The following is a 22,842-nucleotide window of genomic DNA, read 5'->3' as shown; positions in this document are numbered from 1 at the left end:
TTTGCCCACCTGGAGCCCGCATTGGGAATTTAGACAAGGAAGTCAAAAGGTCCATTCATTTCAATAGGCTGTAAGTCCTGTGCGGCCCGTTGATCCGTGTGCTTGAATTCCTGATTTGTGCTCCTGATGGGCTCCACAGCAGAAGCACAAATTCATAAAATTTAACTCTTTGCAGCCAGGCAGAAAGAGGAAATATTCCTCCCATCTGCCTGTGTCGGTTTCAAACCCAAGTGCCAGTGTTAAAAGGATGGTCTACACAGGGAGTAGAACCCTTTTCTACTACTGACACAAATGAAGACATCAACCATTCTTATGTCAGGTATAGCACAGATTAGGTGTAGAGTAAATCTGCCTTTCCAGTATATCAACAAATGAATTGAACCCAACTTTCATAAGTACATATCCCACTAGACTAGCATTATTTTTCCATTTCCCACACCAATGTCTTGGAATACAAATGCCAATTTAGTATGAATCTTGCTGTGGACTTGTGCTCACTAGGACTGAAACTTCAAAACTCATTTAGCTTTGGACAGCAGAAAGAGAGCAAATTTTCAACCCATCAGTCTTCATGGGATTCATACCATGGTCCTAGAGGCAAAAGGACCGTGTGCAAAACAAATCTAAGGAAAGTACTCCAGCCCACTACTGCATCCAATACCCCATAGTTCAGTTTTTAACTGTTTGGTTAATTTTTGTCATCCCTGATTCTAGGGTGTTTAAGGTCCTCATCTAAAATGCTAATCCATATTTTCCCTTTTCAGATGCTGTCATACTGCTGTGCATTTTCTGTTTTTATTTCAGATTTCCAGCATTTGTTTCTTCCCCCATTATCTCCACTGCTTAAAGTTCTCATCAATGCAGATTAGATTTGAACTCCAATGCTAGAGGCGAAAGGACAATCTTTAATTCACCACGTCAGCTAATCTTCCTCTACCATAAAATATAATCTAACAATCTGCTAGTGCTACTTCACTGGAGGTGTGACACAAACCCGGTTTATGCACATAAACAAGGTTTTGGCTGCACTTCCAGCGGAGTAATGCCTGCAGAGTGGGAGCAGTTCTGAGGAATTTTCCGGCCTGTGTATTTTACTGAAACAACCTAATTCATTAATTATAAGCCCTGATTTTAAATTCAAGGTGAGGGGTGAGCGTGGGGCCGGTGGGGTGAATGTTCGGCTCACCCTGGCCCGTTGACGTGAGGCCTGAGGCATTTTAACACCCGGGCCTCATTTAAATACACCAGGCCCGACTCCCACCTGAACCCACGTCAATGGCGTGAGGCTGGCGGGCAAGAGCGAGTCGAGCACGACAGGAGGCTTCTGCTGGGGAGAAATAAGTGGATTGGGAGCAAGTGGGGGGCGGAGCAGAGGCAATCACAGCCAGGGAGGGGAGGCGAAACCCAGGGCAGGGGAGACCCAGTTACTTTGTGGGACATAAAGTAGCACTCCCGTTCCTTCCAGCCCACAAGGATACCTGAAAAAAATAAACTCACCTTCTCGGCCCTCTTCTAGGCCTGCTGCTCCTTGATGCCAGGTTTCCCTGGTGAGGCCCACATCAGGCGCTGACCTTGCTAACACTAGTTAAAATGGCGCTGGGGTCTGAATGACGTCATCATGCCTTGACTCTGGCAATTCAATTAAGCCTTCGCCCTCTGTTAAAATGGCATGGACAAGGTGAATGCTACACTGACGATATTTTAACCCTTCACCTGCCCCATTCTCATTGGGCGCGGGGGGTGAAATCTGGGCTATAGTGTATGAATTTCTAGATTATGGAATTGGGGATCAAGAGCGTGTGCTCTTTGTACTCCGTTTCAGTATGAAACCTGCGCATTTATAGCTGTAATGTAACAAACTTGTCATTACTCACCTTCTTTACATGATAAAGGACAAGGTGTCCAGTGACTGTAAGATGTTACAATGCAGTCTTTTCTACATGGTAGGAGACAGGGTCTCACTGTGTCTGGTCGTAGACTTTCAGGACATCTGAAGTAAAAAATAATGTTTTGTTAGTTCTTTAGAAGCAAGGTATCAATATTTTAAAATGGAATCAATCAGTATATTGTCCAATATATTTTTCACACAGTCTTAATTTAAAAAAACAAAACTAAATACAGATTATCATGGTTATTTCCTAAATATTTCTTAAAAAGGGAAAGTCACAATTTACATTGATAAGATCTGTTGGTATAGATGTACTACAAGGAGAATCCCTTATCTTCCTACCACTTAGCTTAATACTAACCATGAAAGTTGCTACCATGAGAAAACTAACACAGAAAGGTTCCTTCTGGTTCAGAAAATTTAAATTAGGACAATTAGCATTGTGCAACCAACAACACAAATTGTGTCTATTAAGGTAAGCCTTTTGTTTGCTACAGATTAGACTGCTCCCAATGATTTTTATTATTACTCTGTTATTTAGTTTGAGCTATTACTGTAAATGGCCCCCAGATCAATGTACAAGGTGATAGAAAGTGATGTAACCACATACATCTGTGTTTACAAATAGAGCTTTTTGCCATGCAAGATTGATTTGGGAGATAACTGAGCTCCTTCAACCAAGAGAAAACTGAAATCAATCACACAAACTCTTTGGATTCTAATAAGTGCTAGTGAAGGAAAGGCGGACATATAATTCAAATGCAGCACTTTACTCATTTCACAAGCTCATTGTAATCCTGTCAGCTGGGTAGAAGGGGTTTTGACCTGCCTACAGATTGTTGTTCTATTAGGTCAGACATTCATAAGGCCATTTCCTATGAGAACCCTGCACATAGTATTATCAAGGTTCCTGCTAGAGTTCCTGAATTAATTAAACGGTTTATTGGATATTGTCTACCTAGAGTGTTTTAATTCAGCTACTAAAGTAAAAAAAAACATTTGACATAAAGCCTGCAAAGACTTGTCAGATTACGACATGACATTCCTTCCAGCAAAGTCATTACTCAGTTTAAGTCATAAACACAGCCAATAGTTATTGTTTTCAGTACAAAATCATGTTTATTATGGAGATATTTTAGTATTACCTTTCACTGTGTTCAATCAATACATTTAGACTGACTACCCAGGTAAATTAATCACAAAAGTTAAAATTATTGCACTAATGATATTTTTCCTTCAAACAGCGAGGGCTTATTTCTGCAATTGTACTTTATGTAGGGAGCTCACTTTTATAATTGGAAATATATATTTTACTAACACATAAATGTTTCTTTAAAGGTTACAATGGCTGTTGGTGATACTTATGGGTGAAGCGTTCATATAACATTCCTCTGACCGTTGTTTTGATGGAGGGGTTAATGTTCAAAATAAATAGAGTAATGCCTCAATTAAGATAGTTTACAGAAGAATGTTATGCATGTGCATTCAGTGTCCATCTTCTAATTTCAACAACAGTAATTTCTAGCCTTAATTTTCTTAAAGGGCTTTAAATTTCTCTAAGCTCCATTGGTTTTCCACCTCCAGAGTTCATCCATCGATTTCAAGGTCCATGACCTCATTTTCAAGTGCGTCCAGAGTCTTGCTCTCAGCCACCTTCTCCAGCCTTATGTCCCAATCCATACAATCTGCTCCTCCAACTCTGGATTACTGCTCGCTTTTCATTATGCTGCTGCACTTTGGAACTCTCTCTCAAGCCAAGTCACCTGTCTGCCGCTGTCTCTCTTGATTCAAAATCCTACTTAAAACCTTTTTAACCATGTCTTTGTTCTCCTCCTTAATCCCTTCCTTTCTCTCACTCTGCATCGTCTTCTCTCCCTTTTAAAGTGCTGTGAGGTGTTTTTCTATGTGGGGGGTACTGTATAAATGTTGTTGTTGTTTAACACATTTGTAAAAAAATTCTATTGCTATTTATTTTAATCAGTGAAATGAAGTAGGGAGGGAGGAGGCTCATGTGGAGCATAAACACCGGCATAGACTTGTTGAGCCGAATGGTCTGTTTCTGTGCTGTGCATGCTATATAATTTAATTATGGTGTTAAGGGAGCACACAGAGGAATTTTTTGCAAATCTATTAACCAAAAGAAATTAATCACCTTAGTTTTCAATGAGCAAAAAACCAAAATTATATGATTGTGCCCGCCTGGAACACAAACAGTGATATATTGTCAAATGATTTCATTTGTATTGGTATGCAATGTTCTCTCTTCCAGTTTAATCACGACTCCTTTTATAATCCCGTGAACCACAAAGCATATAAAAAACAACTTATATACATAGTAGTTTGGAACTGTAGAACTGTGATGCACCTTTTTATGCTTCATTGTAAAAATATGTTGGCCCTGAACTTCCACTAAGGTTCTCCCAATCTCCAGCCGTAGCTTCGGAGGGAGATCGGTGGAGCCCCCTAGAGAAACAGCGGTAATGACCGTTTTCAGCTCTTTCCCTGGTGGTTCTGCCAATCACTCACTGAAGTTAAGGCTGGAGATTCGAGGACCCCTCCCCCACCACCACCACCAAGTGGAATTTCAAGGCAATTTTCTTTTTCTTTGAAACATGAAATGAATTTGTGTCAATGTTGCAGTTCAGGAGCACATTTTATGAAAACAATTCAATCAAAACAGTTTTTCCATTTAAATTTGATCGAGAAATCTAAGCTAGTGCTCTTTTGATGTTTTGAAGTGAAATATTGATTTTTTTTCTTCAGTGTGCTGAAGGTCAGGTTAAAATCAAATGATATGAAGTAAAGTGTTCTTCAACAGAGATGGGTGAAGGTAGATAAGACCTATGGTGCTCTCTTATTGATTTCATTATACAATGATAATCCCTACTTATCAGGAGAGTACAAGGAGCTTCGTCTTTGCAGTTTTCATGAGAAGTGTCTCTGTTTAATCTATGGTGTTTAGAAAAAAAAACCCATCTTGGGCAACATGCATCAGGATCAAGATAGAGTTGTAGTTCTTCATGAATAATCTGACCCTTCAGCCCTCCTTAGACGATCTGATCTGTGTGAGCCTTATGAAAGATTAAAAGCCATTACATCTTTATGAAAACAGGAGCAGCATGTGTGTAGAATTTGTCTGGTGTCATTTCAAACTAATCTGGCGTGAACAGAGAAGAGCTCACCAGTGACAGATGAATAGTTTGTTTTTCCACTTCGGTGTGATAAGCCCATTAACTATTATAAAACCTTTCATGAGTGGTTAAAAAAAGACCAGTATTCATCTTTTACCAGTGCAGATATTTTTATCTTATGGATTTCAATTTTTCTGGGGGGGAAGGTAAGTAGAAATTCAACAAAAGAAAATGAACCATATTTTACTGTGAGCATGCTATGTATGTGTGGGAGTTGACACTGCAAAGTTTTCATTCATTTTCAGCTGTTGAAGTTAAATACTATTTCCATATGGAATTTTTATTTTTTGTCTCCCATGGGATAATACTTACTGCTCATCCTTTGAGAGAATTAAGCTAAGTTGAAAAATTATAATATATATTCTAGAATTGATAAGAGCTGTTAGCTAGGTATAAGGAATTAACATTTGTTACAGTTTCAGGTCTCTTTTAGAGCTGCCTCTCTCTCGATGATCAGTTTTTCTTGTAAGTAAACCTTGTCTCATGATCTGGAAGCTGGAGCACCCCAGGGGCTAACAATTATCCCATTTGCAGCAATCTGTTGACTAATATCACTTACGCTGTGCTACCAAATTCTCTTTGAAATTGCAGATATTGCCACAGGAACCAGGGATTTGCAGACTAACACAACTAATATCTTTATTTACAAATAAATAGTAATATGAAGCACAAAAATCAGCATATACACATAGAATGAAAGCGACCATAATCAGTCAGTGACCCTTTGTAAGTGCAGCTTTAGAACATGAATCTGTAAATTTGATAAGCAAGGGTTAGATTTCCCAGTGAATTAAGTCTATTTAATCTTCCCACAAACCTACTACACTAACCTGTCTCTCAAGCAGGGACTGAAAACTGGGCCTCATTCTCATCACACATCAGATTTTAAAAGAACTCTTGTGTTGTTTAAAACTCCTGATTTTAACCCTCTTAAGTGTCAACACCAAAACTTTTGATTATTCCTTGATGCAGATGTTTTCATACAACTGGATACACCAAATCCCAGCCTTGTGCTGAAGAATCCAGATGGTCTTGTGGGTATGGAGCATCTGTCTTCCCCCCATTGTTAAAAGCGGATCACGGGGCCTGGAGTAGGGATGCCAGGATCAAGGCCTGGGCCCTGAAAAAAGTGGATTTAAAAAAAAGTAAAATAATTCCATTTGTGGAGGGGTTGCTGGGGGCATCTGTTGTTTTCAAGGAGGCCCTGACAGCCTCCTCCCCAACCCCCCTTCCCCCAGCCATGTGACCTTTGGTAGACTTTCCAGTATGTTTCCAATGGCAGGTGCCCTAGATGCATCCCTAGTGGTGCAGCGGCCACTCTTGACTTCCCCTGACCACAGAAAAATCTGCTGAGTCAAAAGTGGCTGCTCTAAAAGGGTGTAGTCCAACAATTTTATTTTAAAATCACAAGCTTTCAGAGGTTATCCCCTTCGTCAGGTGAATTCATGAAGGGGATAATCTCCGAAAGCTTGTGATTTTAAAATAAAATTGTTGGACTATAACCTGGTGTTGTAAGATTCCTTACATTTGTCCACCCCAGTCCATCACCGGCATCTCCACATCATGGCTAAAAGGGTGTGATCTTGGTGTCATTCCTGGGATGGCTGGTCTGTGAATTTTCAGGGTTAAATTTATTAGAAGTCTTTTACATAGCCTGTACTTCCTGTTTTTATGTGTCCTTCCCATTTTCATGCTTACTTCCTGTTTACTACATTTTGCTATCACTCAAAACATGTTTTGAAAATGTTTTGCCTAACATTTTTTTCTTAATAACAGGAATTTCTAAAGTAAGTTTGTAAACAAAAAAGATATTTTACAACAAAGCAATTGTCTTATGTATTTTTTAATACATTCATTAATGATTTTAACTTGAAGGCATAAAGTAGTCACTTTATTTGAATGTTACTCTTTAGCTTGGTTGCTTTCCAAACATTGTTTGAAGAATAGCTAAAGGACAAATTTCAAAAGCTCATCCAAAACTCTGCTCCTGTATCCTGTCCCACACCAAGTCCTACTTGCCCATCACCTGTCCTTGCTGACTTACATTGACTCCCAGTGCCACAAATTTGAAATTATCACCCTTGTGTTTAGATCCCTGCACATCCCTATAATCTCCTCCAGAGCTATAACCCCCAAACTCTCCCTTACTCTTGTTCATCCCCCTCCCCTTGGCTACCATTGGTGGCCTTTAGCTACCCAGGCCCCACACTCTGGAAAATGAGGACCACTCTTAAAATGGATAGACTTTCCCTATTCTATCCCTCCAAGCTAAACAGAGGCAGAGAAAAATTGAAAATAATCAACAAAGCTAAACAAAAAGAGGGATTAAACTGGAGACAAGAAATTCATATCAGTGCTACAATGAAAAGGAACATGCAGCCACTTTTGGGTGATTAGGTTTTCTTAAATACATTGCACACTTAATGACTTTCTTACATAGCTCTAGGCCATAAGGGTAACCCAGATCATATTTATTGGGCTAGTTATCGTTGATTACTGTCCAACAGTAATTGGGTAAATGCACATATATTAAAATTGAATAAATTAAATGATTTAAAATTCATTTAGCATGAAGGAAAGATTAGTTAGAACTAATGATGTCACAATGTCATGGTGCTTTATACTGCAACACAAAATGCATAGTACTCGCAACCATATGGATTATTCTATTTCATAATTATTGTAAACCATTGTACTAATGATAGATTAAGGGATAAAAAATTTAATTGAATTACTGCACTGTCAGAGAAGCCATATTCATAAAATATCTGATTAGGACCAGAAATTATGGTCATGTTTGAGATGTTTTTCTCTTGGTGAAAAGTGAAGGAGAATATAGTTGGAATCACAAAACAGTGATTCCAAATGGCTTGTTACATAATTTTCAAGGCTGCCAATGTTTTAAGATTAATGCACTCTGGGGAATGGCTCCCAGAATCTCAGACTCCCAAATGTCTTCTGCACAGAAACAGATTTAATAATCCAGAGTCTGTCATTGCAACTTTCTTCTTCATGATTGTCAATAACCTATTTAATGAGGTATAAATCCGTTTAGAAAGCCAAATGTACCATGCTCATAGGAGTTATTCTGCACGGATAGAATTAACACAAACTGGGTGCAGCTATGTGTTTTGTCCCAGCTAGCCACAGTTCTCTGAGGTATCCTTATTAAAGCTTAGCCCGTTTCGAGAAGTTGAAAAACAAGTACCACAATCTTCCGAATGGCTGCTTTTTACAAAATACATGAACATTTTCCACCTGCCCTTTGTAATGACGAATTCTCAGATGTCAGTGTTGTTTTAAACTAGGCTCCATCATTTCACAGAAATAAGAATCAGAAACCACAGCAGGAATTGGAAAAGTAACCATTTTCAAGAAGGATGCTCTGAGGGGCATTAAGCGATAGTGGGAGGCTTGATATTATGGGGCACGGAGGCCTGAGGTTTACTCCACACCCCAATCTGGCTGGACTACATCAAGCATTATCGGATCTCAATCTGCTCTCCAGGATGATGTTGGAGTAGCGGATGGTTTTGGCAGAGAGGAAAGATAACCAGCTGTTTATTTTCTCCACTATCAACCATCTCCTTAAAGCTCTTCACCCTTCAACCTCACCTCCAACAAATGCAAGGAACTCAAGGACTTCTTTGTCACCAAGAACAAGACCATCCATTCACCAGCCTCTACTACTTCCCCCCCTTCCACTTGCCCACTAAACCAAATCTCCTTCCAGCATCCTACTTATTATAGCCCTGAATGTGCATCACTCTCTAACTTCTGTCTCATCTCTCTCCAAGCCCTCTCCACACTCATCTCATCCATGAAGCCCACCCCCGCTCTCTTGACCCCATTCCCACTAAACCGCTGACCACCAAACATCCTTTCCTGGCCCCCATTCTAGCTGATATTGTAAATGGTTCCCTGTTCTCAGGTACTTTGGCTCAGCGTCCATTTTTTGATTACGCCTCAACGAAGTGCATGTGGATGTTTCTTCTATGCTAAAGGTGCTGTATAAATGCAAACTGTTGTTGAGGTCAGCTCATTCTGGCACTGGAGTCCCGAGCACCTAATGCACTGATGTCCTATATTGTACATTCTATAAAGTAGACTCAAAGCTTTCCTTGTGAAATAAATAATGTTCATTGGGATGTATTAATCAGATTGGCCTTTAATAATTAAATCTGAAATGTATTAATAATAACTAATAATAATACATTTAAGTTTTTGGGATTTAAAAAATAAAACAAAAAAATTGGAATACTGAGGGGTAAAACTGGTCTTTGTCAGTCGTGCGAAATATACTCCTAGTGAATCACCTGCCCATTCTACACTACGTCTGATTTTCTTTTTCAATGAAGTCAATAGAAAAGAAAATCGGGCATGGTGTAAAACTGGCTGGCAATTCACTAGGAACGAGTTTTGCGTTACTCGTGAAGACCAATTTCACCCCGAGTCTCTTTCTCTATAACCTGTTCCAGTTTGGCTGTGTGAACCACAAAATGTTGTAATAATGCATCTCTATATTAACAGTCTGTTGCTCGACTATGTTTAAAACCTACCTCTTTGACTAAGCTTTTAGTCAGCCCTCCTAATATCTCCTTCTTTGAACCGGCATCGATTTTTGTCTGTTTACACTGAAGTGTCTGGGGACATTTTTCAACATTAAATGCGCTGCATAAATGTTGTTATTTTTGCCCTTCCAGTAAAGCTTAAACTCATCACAGTCAGCCTTCACTATCAACAGATCTAAGGGTGACCAAATCAACATCCAGAAAACCATTTACTAAGCATATTAATGGTGATTATTTGGGATACACGGGTCAAAAAAACATTCATGATATCTGCCCAAATCACTACAGCAATTTGTGAAGGAGGCAATCAATGGTTGGCATTAGGTCAACTTGAGCTAAAGAAAGAAGGACGTGCATTTATATAGCGCCTTTCATGACCTCTAGTAGATCATCATTATGTATTGAGTCATTCCAGGTCACAATACTGAATGCAAACTATTATCTGAGCTCTACAAAATCAATCTGTGCTTCAACACAGCAAATATTTTATGGGCTAGATTTCCCCCTATAAATGGGAGAAAAAAATTCCCAAACCACAGCATTTGAACATCTGAACTGCATTCTTCTAAAACTGAGTTGGATCCTATGGATACATTTTGACATTATTATACCATGTGAACACTTCAGTCAATAGTAGCACACATTATTTTAGACAGCTTTCTTTAACCCAAAGCAAATATTATCACAGTTTTATTGAGCAATTAATATGCCTTTACTTTTTTGGTCCAACTTGTCCCACGTTGACTCTCACACAAATAACCTTTCTTGTTTGCATTCCCACAGCACAGGTTGCCTCACCACTCCAGCTGGTGCTTGAATTAAGAGTAGCTACAGACAAGTCTTCGATACAGGGGCCCCAAGGACCAGTCTGCCAGTGATATACAGTACAAGGATGCTCATTACAGCTGCGTACTTCCTGTAAGGCACTGCTGTTTGGACATTGTGCTGCTCCTATTAAAAAACAAACAATATAAAAATAGTATGTGATGCATTCATCTGCAAAAACATTCTTGACAGTTTTACCACTGAAATAATAAGGGTCTGATTTAAAAAAAACAATAGGCATGAGGCCAGCTTGAAACTAAACATGTCATCCATTCACGTAAGTGTAGTTCACTGCTTCTTCTGTTTATGTGACACTGCTGTTCCAATTAATATTATAATAATATGTAAATGACACAAAAGTTATTTGAGAGCACCTTCAATTTCTGACCATCCTTTTTGCTATTTTTGTGAAATGTTGTGTATGGTTTCACCACAATAAATTACTTTTTTTATAAAAAGGCAACAAAGTTTGCAACTTGTAGCCAGTCACTGGGCAATGAATTTTTATATTTGGAAAATTTTCATATTTAAGGGGCTTTTCCTGACTTGATATTTCATGGTTTTAATGCTGTAAATAGTGGAATCTAATTTACTGGAGAAACAGATTGACTGCACATGGAAGGTAGAACATAGACTTGCACTAATCAATTATCCACACAATAAGGTCCCTACACCTACATAAGGAAAAATAATCCCAAGTCACTCACACATTTAATAATGAGCAGTTATGGAGCATCATAGGCACAGCCCTGAGACAAGACACCAATCTACCCTTTCAGTTAAGTATATTGTGTGGCACCAAGGAACTATCATCTAGAGGGAACATTGAGAAAAATGATAGTGGCAGTGGGGAGAGAAGAATCAAAGCATTGCATTCAATCATCTTTGTGAAATGATTGTCTATTCATGATAAAGAAATGGTTTTGAATGTATTAGTAAAACATATTTCTTTTGCATGCATGGATAGTATGGCTGATTTTATTCATAATAATTAATATAGCTGCAGTACTTCACCTGGAGTTAAATGTGTCTGTGCCATATTAGTTGTTCAAAACATTCAGTGGTTGATGAAGCATTAAACACAGCTGGGGTCAATGACACCTAACTCATGAAATCATGACATGCCCTGCTGCCTTTGGACAGTAAATGTAACTGAACAAATTTGCCAGTAAGAGGAATATCAGCACCAGCTAGACAGCATAGGCTTAAAACAGATATCACAAGAGAAAAATCACCTACCACTGCTTTGACAATAATCCTTTGATGTGTGTCAATAAATTTATAGGCAATCAGGTGACATGACAAGCATAACTTGATGAATTCCCAGGATAAAACTGAACATTAAGGTACACAATTAGAGCAGTAACTATAAATTTGCTCAGAGCCTGAATCCCCGGAGAGCTATTTCTTATTAAAGTCAATAATGCACCTCAGTCAACCCAATGCAACTCCTCAATTAGCAAAATTTATTAAGAAACCAAGCAATTTGAATATACACAGATGATTACGTGAAAGCCACTAATTCATTGTTCTTTTCACTAATAGGGTTAGATGGAGTAGCATGGGAGGAGGCTTGTGTGGACCATAAACACTGGCATAGACCAGTTGGGCCGAATGGCCTGTTTCTGTGCTGCAAAGTATATGCAAGAGTAAAGGAATTCTGTACAGTTTTACTGATTGGCAATCTTACCTTCACCTGCGTATGCCAGAATTGAGCGCGCACGCATCTGTTTTCCCTCGGTGGTTTTCCCAGAGCAGGTATATGAGCACGATGACCATTCCGACCATTTGCTAAGAACACAGTCTCTTGGGCATGGGACTTCACACAACACTGGGACTGGATAGATAGCTTCTCTACACAAATTTCTGTCCACAACTTCTCCTGGGGAAAGAAGAAAACCAACAACAATTCATCAGTTTAGAGTGAAAGGAAGGAAATCGGAACACACGTGAATAGAAATGTAAACATTTGAGAGAAGATAGCTAATACACTAATAACTACAGCTATAAAAATAACTGCTATATAATTTCAATTGTGAATATAGCCTCAGTAAGATCAATAAAATCCATTACATACTAAAACTGGTAGGTGAGTCACAATATTCCATTTCAAAATACATTAAAAACCCCTATGTCAACTGACCGATTACAGTTTTCATTATATTTACCTGCGATACCTATTAGGCCTGTAAATGGTGTTGTGATAGGGGTTTTCAATGTTAAAGTGTCAGCTAATGTAAGCAACATCCTTACTTGTAGTAATACACTAGCTGCTAAAGAAAGAAAAGAAAGAACTTGCAATTATATAGTGCCTTTCAGGTTATCCCAAAGCACTTTACAGCCAATGAAGTACTTTTTGAAGTGTAGTCACTGTTGTAATGTAGGGAACACAGCAAACAATTTACAAACAGCAAGATCCCACAAACAGCAATGTGATCATGACCAGATCATTTATTTCTTTCGTGATATTGATTAAGGGATAAATACTGGCCAGGACATGGGGGATAATTCCCATCCTGTTCTTCAAATGGTGCCATGGGATCTTTCACGTCTACCTGAGAGGGCAGTCGGGGCCTTGGTTTAAAGTCACCTCCGACAGTGCAGTACTCCCTCAATACTGCACTGGAGTGTCAGCCTAGATTTTGTGCTCAAGTCTCAGGAGTGGGACCTGAACTCCAAGAGCACGATTTTAAAATGAAAGTGCGGGTCCGTTGGGAGCGGGAGGGACAAAGAAAATCGGGATTTTTTGGCAAATAAAGCCAGCGGGATGATATTTAAAACAGTAAATCAAGTACTTAAAGTACTTGAAATGTCCATAAATCCAATTAACAATGAAGGCAAGTGATTTTAACGCTAGCTCAACGTGTTTCCTGTGCTGTGTGAAGTACTCCATGGGAAAGTAGTCGTGTTTCAGCTGGCAGCCATTTGAACATTTAAATCCCTGTTTGACAGATGGGGATAAAAGGTGAATTATTGCAGCAGGGCACTCAGTTCTCTCAGACAAACTTTTGGCTGGGAGGTCTTTGTGCTTAGACTGAAAATTCTTGGTTTACACTCAGAATTAATCTGTTTACAAATATTTACCAAATTTTCGGACCCCCTCAAACTGACACCATCAGGATGGAGGGCGCGATTCATCAGTACATCTGAGGATGAGGAACATCACCATCCTCGCCAGGCACGGTATGCACTTCCGCCACTTGTAGCTCCACAACACAATGCTGCGCCACAAGCACCTGCACAAGAGCACAGAGGGGAACAACTGATGGAAGAGGCACTACCCTTGTCAGAGGGTCTACAGACCGAGGCTCAGCTTCCTGGACCTCTTTGAGGATCAGTGCCTACAGAGGCTGAGAGTGAGTCACTAGGTGGGTGCAGACTTCTGCAGCCTCCTTCATTCTGAGCTGCTCCCGGTTGGGCATCTCATTACCCATCGCTGTTAAAGTGACCACTGCCTTCTATGTCTTCGCCTCTGGATCATTGCAGGGCGCCACCGGTGACATCGCCGGGGTCTCTCAGTCATCTGCCCACAAGTACATAAGGCAGGTCACCGACGGCTTGTTTCGCATAGCCTCGCAATATGTCAATTTCCCCATGGACGACCTCAGCCAGACGGAGAGGGCAGTGGGATTCCACTCTATGGTTGGCTTCCAACAGGTATGGGGTACAATTGATTGCACGCATATAGCAATCCGAGCAACTCCACTTGAACCAGGCCTATTCATCAACAGAAAGGGTTATCAATCGATCAATGCTTAGCTCGTTTATGATCACCGCTAAAACTTTCTTCACATGCGTGTGAGATTCCCTGGCAGCTGCACGAATCGTTCATTCTGAGGGAATCCAACATCCCAGTCCTCTTCCACGCACCAAACACCCTAAAGGGCTGGCTCCTCGGGGACAAGGGGTACCCCCTGCACACGTGGCTCATGACACCTCTGTGGAACCCCATCAGTGAGGAACAGCATTGATACAATGACAGGCACATATCCACCAGGTCTACAATTGAACATGTGATAGGACTGCTGAAGATGCGATTTTGGTGCCTCGATCGTTCTGGGGGAGCACTTCAATACACACCAGCGAGAGTGGGTCACCTTATAGTAGTGTGTTGTGTCCCGCACAAAATGGCGCAACAGAGAGGAGTACCGGTTGATGAGGCCTCATGCTGTCATCCACCATCCACATCTGCAATGAACATTGAGGAGGAGCAGCAGTGGGAGCAGAGGAGGAGGAGAAGGAGGAGGTGGAGGAACCCCTGGACAGCGTAGTGGCTCACCTGGCTGCTCATGAGGCCAGGGAGTCACTTATATGTGAATGCTCCTCATAAGGAGATCACAAAGTGAGAAGAGTCCAGTCCTCAGACCACCTGGAAAGAGCAGTAGCAACACTATCCCCCACCCCCCCACCCCCGCACAAAACAGTCCTGCAACTACACACACACCCATTGTAAAGTCACCCACTGGGTGGCATCAAGTGTCGCCATTTATGATGAAAGGGCACTATCACAAAAGGCAGTCAAGAATGGGCAAGATGTGGCAGTAGTGGCGAGAATGATAACATTTAATGCGACTTTATCAAAAAACAAATATAAATGAAAAATATGACAGTCTGTCAGACACCCTTGTGCATACTCTTCGTGATAACAAATCCTTAGCCTTTCTCTTCCTACTACTTCTACGTGGTGTATTGCCTGTGGCTGCAGCAGAGGTAGTGGCAGGTTGCTCATGTCCATGGCCGGACTGCTTAGATGCTTTCGGCTTATGCCCTCTGGGTTTTGGAGCCTGTGAGGGCCCCACCAAAGACTGCTCCACCTGCACCTGTGCAGGGGCTGACTCAGTCACCTGGAGAGGAGGCAGCATTGCGACCGACTACTGGTTGAGAGGGGGGCAACAGGTGAGATGTGGAAGCGCTTTGAGTGGCATCCCCACTTCCATGTCCCCTTTTGCCATCATCCCCCTCCTGGGAGAGGCCCACATCACTCCTACCGCCCTGCTGGAGAACAGTTTGGAGGACATGTGTGATGCCTTGTAAGCCCAGTTGTAAAGTTTCTGTCCGCCTGCTTAAGGCGGCAGAATGTTCACCGTGAGTCCGAATGGCCATTGTCAGGGCCTGAATGGACTCATTTATGAGCTGTGCTTGAAGCTTAATGGAGGCCAGCTTTCTTTCCATCGCAGACATTCCCGCACTGTGACACTATTCCAGACATTTCCGCAGTTACCCGCGGAACTATCTCAGAGATTCCCTCATGTACCTGTACCACCATTCCACTAATGCAGGAGTTGGACTCCTCCATCCTCTGCACTATTGTGGAGAGTGTGCATGACACCTGTTCCAGTACCTTGCAAATGTGCTGCTGTCCCTCGATCATTCTCCTTTCAAAGAATGGCCCCCGGGGTTCAGCATCTGCGTCCAGCTGAGCAGAGCCTGGCGTGGAGTGCGCTCACTGACGCAGACTCTCCACAGCTGCCCCTGCCACCAGTGTCCGCTCGTGCTCACTTGTGTGTGGTGACTCACCAGGTGTCAACCCAACTAACTGACTACTAGGACCCACCGAGGTGTGAGTATCTGTGCTGGTGGATGGCTCACTAAGATGTGATGGTGCGCCCTCAGAGGCCGGCAGGTCCTCTGAGGAATTGCCCTCTGCCGTCACTGCAGTCTTTGAAGGGCCTGTAAGAGAACAGAAGGCAATATTAAGCATCATCACAGATGTGTCATGTTGTGATGAGAATACTGAGGTGTTCAACATGCCAATCATTGTTAACATCAATTCATGTTGTGTGTGATGAATGTTAAAGTTGTGTCACCAGACATTTGTGGGGTGCCAGTCTCGGCATCCCCGACGGACAGGCACTCAAGGGTGCGGCTGATCTCTTGGGCCTCCTCCTCCACGTCTGTGAGGACCACTATTTGTTGTGGCCCCCCCTCCAGTCCTCACCCTCTCGTGTACATTTTGCGCTCTCTTCTCTTAGAAGGGGAGAAAGTACAGACGTGTGAGTGAGTGATGGTGAAGTGATCAGCCGATGAATGCATTGCTTTGGGTGAGGCTGACCGTGAAAGAGGTGCATCAGAGGGTGAGTATAAGACAGAGACATCACATTGGATCAGGATTGGGGTGAGTGGTAGTGGTGGGGTCACAAATGGGGAGGTGAGGAAGTGCAGGTAAATTGAGGATGAACTTTAAGTGGGTGTGAGGAGTGATGTGATGGAGTGCAGTGTGTTGGCAGTGCAGAATGAGTTGGGGGGGAGGTGTTGATGTGCGACACGGAATGCAGGAGAATCAGTAAGTGTTTTGCTGACCTAGTTAGGTCATTGAAATGCTTCCTGCACTGGACCCAGGTGCGGGATATGTTGCACCTGCTCGTGACCTCCTCTGCCACCTCGAGTCAGCCTTCTTGGTGGCAGAGGCAGTGCGTTTCCTCCTGCCGGCGGGGTAAAATAGCTCCCTCCTCCTCCTCCTCACCCTGGCCAGCAGCACCTCCAGTGAAGCGTCGCTGAATCTTGGAGTAGCCTTGCCACTGTGTTGCTCCATTGTGTCTCCTTGCTTCTTGCTTCAGCAAAATCCATTGGAGCAATGGCCCAATGCTCCAGATGACAGCAGGTCATGGGGGTGCGCAGTCCGCCCACTGCGCAGCTTTCAGATGCCAAACCCGGAAACAAGGTTAATGGCCACCAATTAAGTTGCGATTGCATGGGGAACGGTAAGTTTTTATTATTCAGGTTACCCGTGCACCCGTTCACTCCCCCCCACTGCGATCCCACTGCCCTTTTAAAATCGTGCCCGAAGGGTTGGTGTTTTACATATCTTTACAGGTACATATAAATGGTCAGTTTGTTACATTCATTATTCTCTTTCATAAAAAGTCAAGGAAAGAAGCTTGAAAACGGTATAGTTACCTTGATTTATGATGCACATAAAAAGTACTTAAGCAAACCAAATCTAATTAAACAAAAATGTTCTTTTTTAAATTCAAATTATGAAGTTTCACCAAATCATTCTTATTCAGTGCATTGGTTAACAGTGATTGCACTATCTTTCTGTTTGCTCTATTTTAATGCAATCATTAATCTGCTAAATTCATTACCAATTGTGTTAAAAGATCACAGAAAAGTTACCAAAATCAATAAAAATAATGCACACAGGCAGTTAAACCCCAATGAATCGCATTTACTGAATAGATTCTGCCCAAATACATCCTGACTTTCAAATTGTTCCGATCTTGATTTGCTATTGTGTGTAGATATGATCTGTATGTGATTTTCAGACTCACTGTGATATGTGCTCAGGGCTCAATTAAATGTTCAAAAGTGTAGGCTTTTTTCTTCTAATTCTCTTCTAGTGAATCCAATAAGTTTTTAACACTGCACTGGGAACTAGACCATTTTTGTTGGGAAGGGGTAAAAATGTTTTCTGTCTACTGTGCACATCCCATTACTATTCACCACTGCAGCCAAACAATGTACAGAGAATGGATTAAAAAATTTGAACTGGTTGTATTGGAACAAATTTATACTTCTACGCTCAAGCACTTGCAAATGCTTCTAATGTGGAAATTTTATCCAAAATTCTCAAATCAAAAAAATTCTGTAGACTAAATGACACTTTCCTGCAATAACTACTAAAGCCTTTGGAAAACTGACAATGCACTTTTAATTCATTTCTGTTATTTACAGATTTTACCATTTCTTCCATAAAACCAGTCAGCAGCAAGTACATGGTGGCACAGAAGAGAAAAAAAAATTAATCTATTTTTTAGCAGTACCAATTTTATAGTAGCGCTGTGGCACTACTGTCCCACAGGACAGTGTCAATCTGGTGGTGGTTAAGGTTTGGTTTTGCCACACCATTGTCTTACTAGCCTCAACTGCGTTGCTCTAATTACAACAATGACCACACATCAAAAATACTTCACTGGCTGTAAAGTGTTTTGGGACATCCTGAGACCTTGAAAGGCACTATATAAATGTAAATCTCTCTCTCTCTCTAGAGAGGCACAGAGCAATGAACAGTGATCAAATGTTTCCCGACAAGGTGGAGAAAAAATCAGGAGGTCCTGGGCGCAGATCCACAACTCATCCTCCTTTTAAAGTTGGGGGCATGACCAGAGGAGGGGGCCAGGGGAAAAACAGACTGATTGTTATCATCCCAATAAAACTTAAAAAAGGAATTTAAACACTGCTAAGGAGACTGACGCAGGACAAAAACAGATTACTGAGTGAAACAGATAGGTGAATTCACTGTCAGTGCTGTTGTATTGTTCACATACGTGATTATAAATCATTACATCAATTTTTATCAGTCAGATGCTCTTTATTTTAAAATGAAATGGAAGGAAACGCATCACAGTGGAGACATTTAGCAATTAATAGGCTGTCTGATGATTACCTTCCTCTTTGTCAAAGTATTTTAAAGCACTTTAAATAATAAAAGAGCATCTTTTGGACTAAACTCTCCGATATAATCCCTCAGAGCGGGTTCACTAAATAATACAGTAAATGCCTTATAATCCTTAAATTGAAAGTCAGGTTCTGTAAAGAGACACAATCAAAAGCCTATATAAACTTATAAAATATTCAACAAATGAGGAGTCTGAAAGAACCTCCCTTAATTTGATTGTCAAGCAAAAACACAACCGAAACCTTTGTACTGCCCGACAAGCAAATTAATGAAAATAAATTACAGAAGACTGAGGGCAAATGTAACATTATTTCTTACGTTGGACTTCACAATAATAGATGAGGAAACAGCTTCCTTTTGAAGTCAAGACAAATCGAGCCAGAGTGACAATTGATAGTGTTATTCTCTTTCAGTTCATAGTATCATAGTAACGTAGTAGGTACAGCACAGGAGGAGGGATCTTGCTCAGGTGGATTGGAATCAAAAAATTTGTAGGGGAAACAGGAATATCTTCCCAGCTGTGTGTGCTACATTGACACTTGCACATCCAGCATTTGAAATTCATATATGTCTTCTACTTTCTAACTTCCCAAAAAAAATCAATCAAACACTGGTAGATATGAGGTATTTATATAATAGCATGTTTAGTTATAGGAAAGATAGTGGCAACAAAGGCCTTTTGAAACAATTTTTCTGCTCATCAAGTTGAGAGATGCTGGTGCCAGGTACTAGAATACATTCCCAGGTCATGTATAGCACAGCTGTATGCTCCCTCTACTCTGCCCAATAACGTGTCCCAGTTCTAGGTGATATTGACAATTAGTGCCAGCAGGAACTACACTGAAACAGTAAACCTTCAAAAGGGAATTGGATAGATATTTGAAGGGAAAAAAATTACAGGGCTATGGGGAAAAAGCAGGGGAATGGGACTAATTGGATAGCTCTTTCAAAGAGCCGGCACAGGCACAATGAGCCGTTGTGTAACCATGATTTTTCAAGACAGCAAAAATAGAGTTGAGTTGGCGCATGGCATAAGCTTCCATCATCAACAGTTCAAAGAGTGATAGCAATCCATTCCACTAATTTAAATAGGCTACTAGCATTGAAAAGCTTGTCTAGATGGCTTAACCGGGAAGCACAAAATCCAGCAGCTTCAGAAGAATGCCCGGGCATTTTCTGGTATGGGCACTAAAAAGGAACCTCCTGGAATTTTCTGAGGTCTCCTCATTCACATATGATGATGCATTTCCGGTGCGGTCAGGCCAAGAGCTAGAAGCATGGAAGACCGTAGGGGTGGGAAATCTAGGGCACTTCCTGTGGAGGAGAGTTTTTGATCCATTTTTACTGCTGCAAGCAGAGGATGAGCCAGGAGACTGCAAGTTAGAGGATAGTTTCTTTCTTGAAAAGACCACTGTAAGTCATTCTGTTGGAGGTCATGCAAAGTAAGGTTTATATTTTTGGTTGTGAGCGCTATCCTCTTTGAAAAGTATTTGTCAGAGCTGCATGGCAAGAGATGGTGGAGCAGGTCAATGAAGTAACTGCTGTTAGGGGGCCTTCCTTCCGGATGAAGAAAAAAGTTCAACACTTTGAAGATGTTTACGATAGTAAGTGTCTCCGATGTTATCTCTTTATAATGTTCTGGCATAGAACAAATATACGCTTTCATCTCAATCGGCAGCATACTCACAGGAGATTATTACTCTTCCTTAGGGACCCCTTTTGATAACACTATCATAAGATAACCCATATTCATGCATTACCTCTCACATTCCCAGAAAATTCCTCCACAATGTGAAGACTCCACCAGCACCCACTTAAATGATGCCACTTGAACTCTACTTTTAGGAAGGACAGTGAACAATTGCATAGCAGTGTCAGGCTCATGAAACAATCAGCATTTCACCAATCTTACACTGAGTTACATCAAGTCTACAGCACAGAAACAGGCCATTCGGCGCAATTGATCTATGCCGGCGTTTATGCTCCACATGAGCGTCCTCCTCCCTATTTCATCTAACCCCATTAGCATGTCCTTCTTTTCGTTTCTCTCTCCTGTGCTTATATAGCTTCCCCTTAAAAGCATCTATGCTATTTGCCTTAACTACTCTTTGTGGTAGCGCGTTCCGCAATCTAACCACTTTTTGGGTAAGAACTTTCTTCTGAACTCCCAATTGGATTTATTAGTGACTATCTTATATTAATGACCTCTAGTTTTGGACTTGCCCACAAGTAGAAACATTTCTCTATGTCTACCCTATCAAACCCTTTCATTATCTTAAAGACCGCTATCAGGTCACCCCTCAGCCTTCCATTTTGTAGAGAAAAGAGCCCCAACCTGTTCCACCTTTCCTGATAAATATATCTTTTCAGTTCTGGTATCAGCCTTGTGAATCTTTTTTGCACCTTCTCCAATGCCTCTGTATCCTTTTTATAATATGGAGACCAGAACTGTGCTGAGTGCTCCAAGTGTGGTCTAACCAAGGTTCTATACAAGTTCAACATAACTTCTCTGCTTTTCAATTCTACCCTCTAGGAATATACCCCAGGGCTTGGTTTGCCTTTTTTATGGCCTTATTAACTTGCGTCACTACTTTTAGTGATTTGTGTATCTGTACCCCGCGGCCCCTTTGCTCCACTACCCCATTTAGACTCTTGTTATCCAAGCAGTATGTGGCCTCCTTATTCTTCCTACCAAAATGCACCACCTCACACTTATCTATATAGAAATTCATTTGTCAATTACATGCCAATTCTGCAAGTTTATTAATGTCCCCTTGCATTTTGACGCATTCTTCCTTTGTATTAACTACACGCCTCAATTTGGTGTTGTACACAAATTTTGAGATTGTACATCCGATTCCCGAGTCCAAATCGTTAATGTAAATTGTGAACAACAGTGGTCCCAGCACTGATCCCTGTGGAACACCATTTCCAACTTTTTGCCAGTCTGAGTAGCTACCCTTAACCCCTATTCCCTATTTTCGGTTTTGTAGCGAGCTTGCTATCCATTCTGCTACCAAGCTGTTCCAGTACAGCCAAAACACCGGCATCTACCCGACAATGTGGAAAATTGCCCAGGTATGCCCTGTCCACAAAAAGCAGGACAAATCCAATCTGGCCAATTACCGCCCCATCAGTCTACTCTCAATCATCAGCAAAGTGATGGAAGGTGTCGTCGACAGTGCTATCAAGCGGCACTTACTCACCAATAACCTACTCACCGATGCTCAGTTTGGGTTCCGCCAGGACCACTCGGCGCCAGATCTCATTTCAGCCTTGGTCCAAACATGGACAAAAGAGCTGAATTCCAGAGGTGAGGTATGAGTGACTGCCCTTGACATCAAGGCAGCATTTGACCGAGTATGGCACCAAGCAGCCCGAGTAAAATTGAAGTCAATGGGAATCAGGGGGAAAACTCTCCAGTGGCTGGAGTCATACCTAGCACAAAGGAAGATGGTAGTGGTTGTTGGAGGCCAATCATCTCAGCTCCAGGGCATTGCTGCAGGAGTTCCTCAGGGCAGTGTCCAAGGCCCAACCATCTTCAGCTGCTTCATCAATGACCTTCCCTCCATCATAAGGTCAGAAATGGGGATGTTCGCTGATGATTGCACAGTGTTCAAATCCATTCGCAACCCCTCAGATAATGAAGCAGTCCGAGCCCGCATGCAGCAAGACCTGGACAACATTCAGGCTTGGGCTCATAAGTGGCAAGTAACATTAGTGGCAGACAAGTGCCAGGCAATGACCATCTCCAACAAGAGAGGGTCTAACCACCTCCCCTTGACATTCAACGGCATTACCATCGCCGAATCCCCCACTATCAACATCCTGAGGGTCACCATTGACCAGAAACTTAACTGGACCAGCCACATAAATACTGTGGCTACAAGAGCAGGTCAGAGGCTGGGTATTCTGCGGCGAGTGACTCACCTCCTGACTCCCCAAAGCCTTTCCACCATCTACAAGGCA

At 41.6% G+C, this 22,842-nt stretch overlaps 1 protein-coding gene across 2 annotated transcripts in view; it reads right to left on the bottom strand.

Annotated features, from left to right (window-relative positions):
* Positions 1-22,842, bottom strand: part of LOC137341081 (thrombospondin type-1 domain-containing protein 7A-like) — a 368,227-nt gene that overhangs the window by 93,716 nt on the left and 251,669 nt on the right. For both annotated transcript variants that reach the window (XM_068003999.1, XM_068003992.1), the window contains 3 exons: positions 12,166-12,357; positions 10,367-10,601; positions 1,875-1,990 (listed from right to left, as the gene is read on the bottom strand). In XM_068003999.1, coding sequence (XP_067860100.1) covers positions 1,875-1,990; positions 10,367-10,601; positions 12,166-12,357 — 543 coding nt within the window. The remainder of the gene's footprint in view (positions 1-1,874; positions 1,991-10,366; positions 10,602-12,165; positions 12,358-22,842) is intronic.

The sequence above is a fragment of the Heptranchias perlo genome, chromosome 2 (genome assembly GCF_035084215.1).
Source record: "Heptranchias perlo isolate sHepPer1 chromosome 2, sHepPer1.hap1, whole genome shotgun sequence".
In the NCBI taxonomy this organism is placed as follows: Eukaryota; Metazoa; Chordata; class Chondrichthyes; order Hexanchiformes; family Hexanchidae; genus Heptranchias; species Heptranchias perlo.
This window is presented reverse-complemented; position numbering and strand designations above follow the sequence as displayed.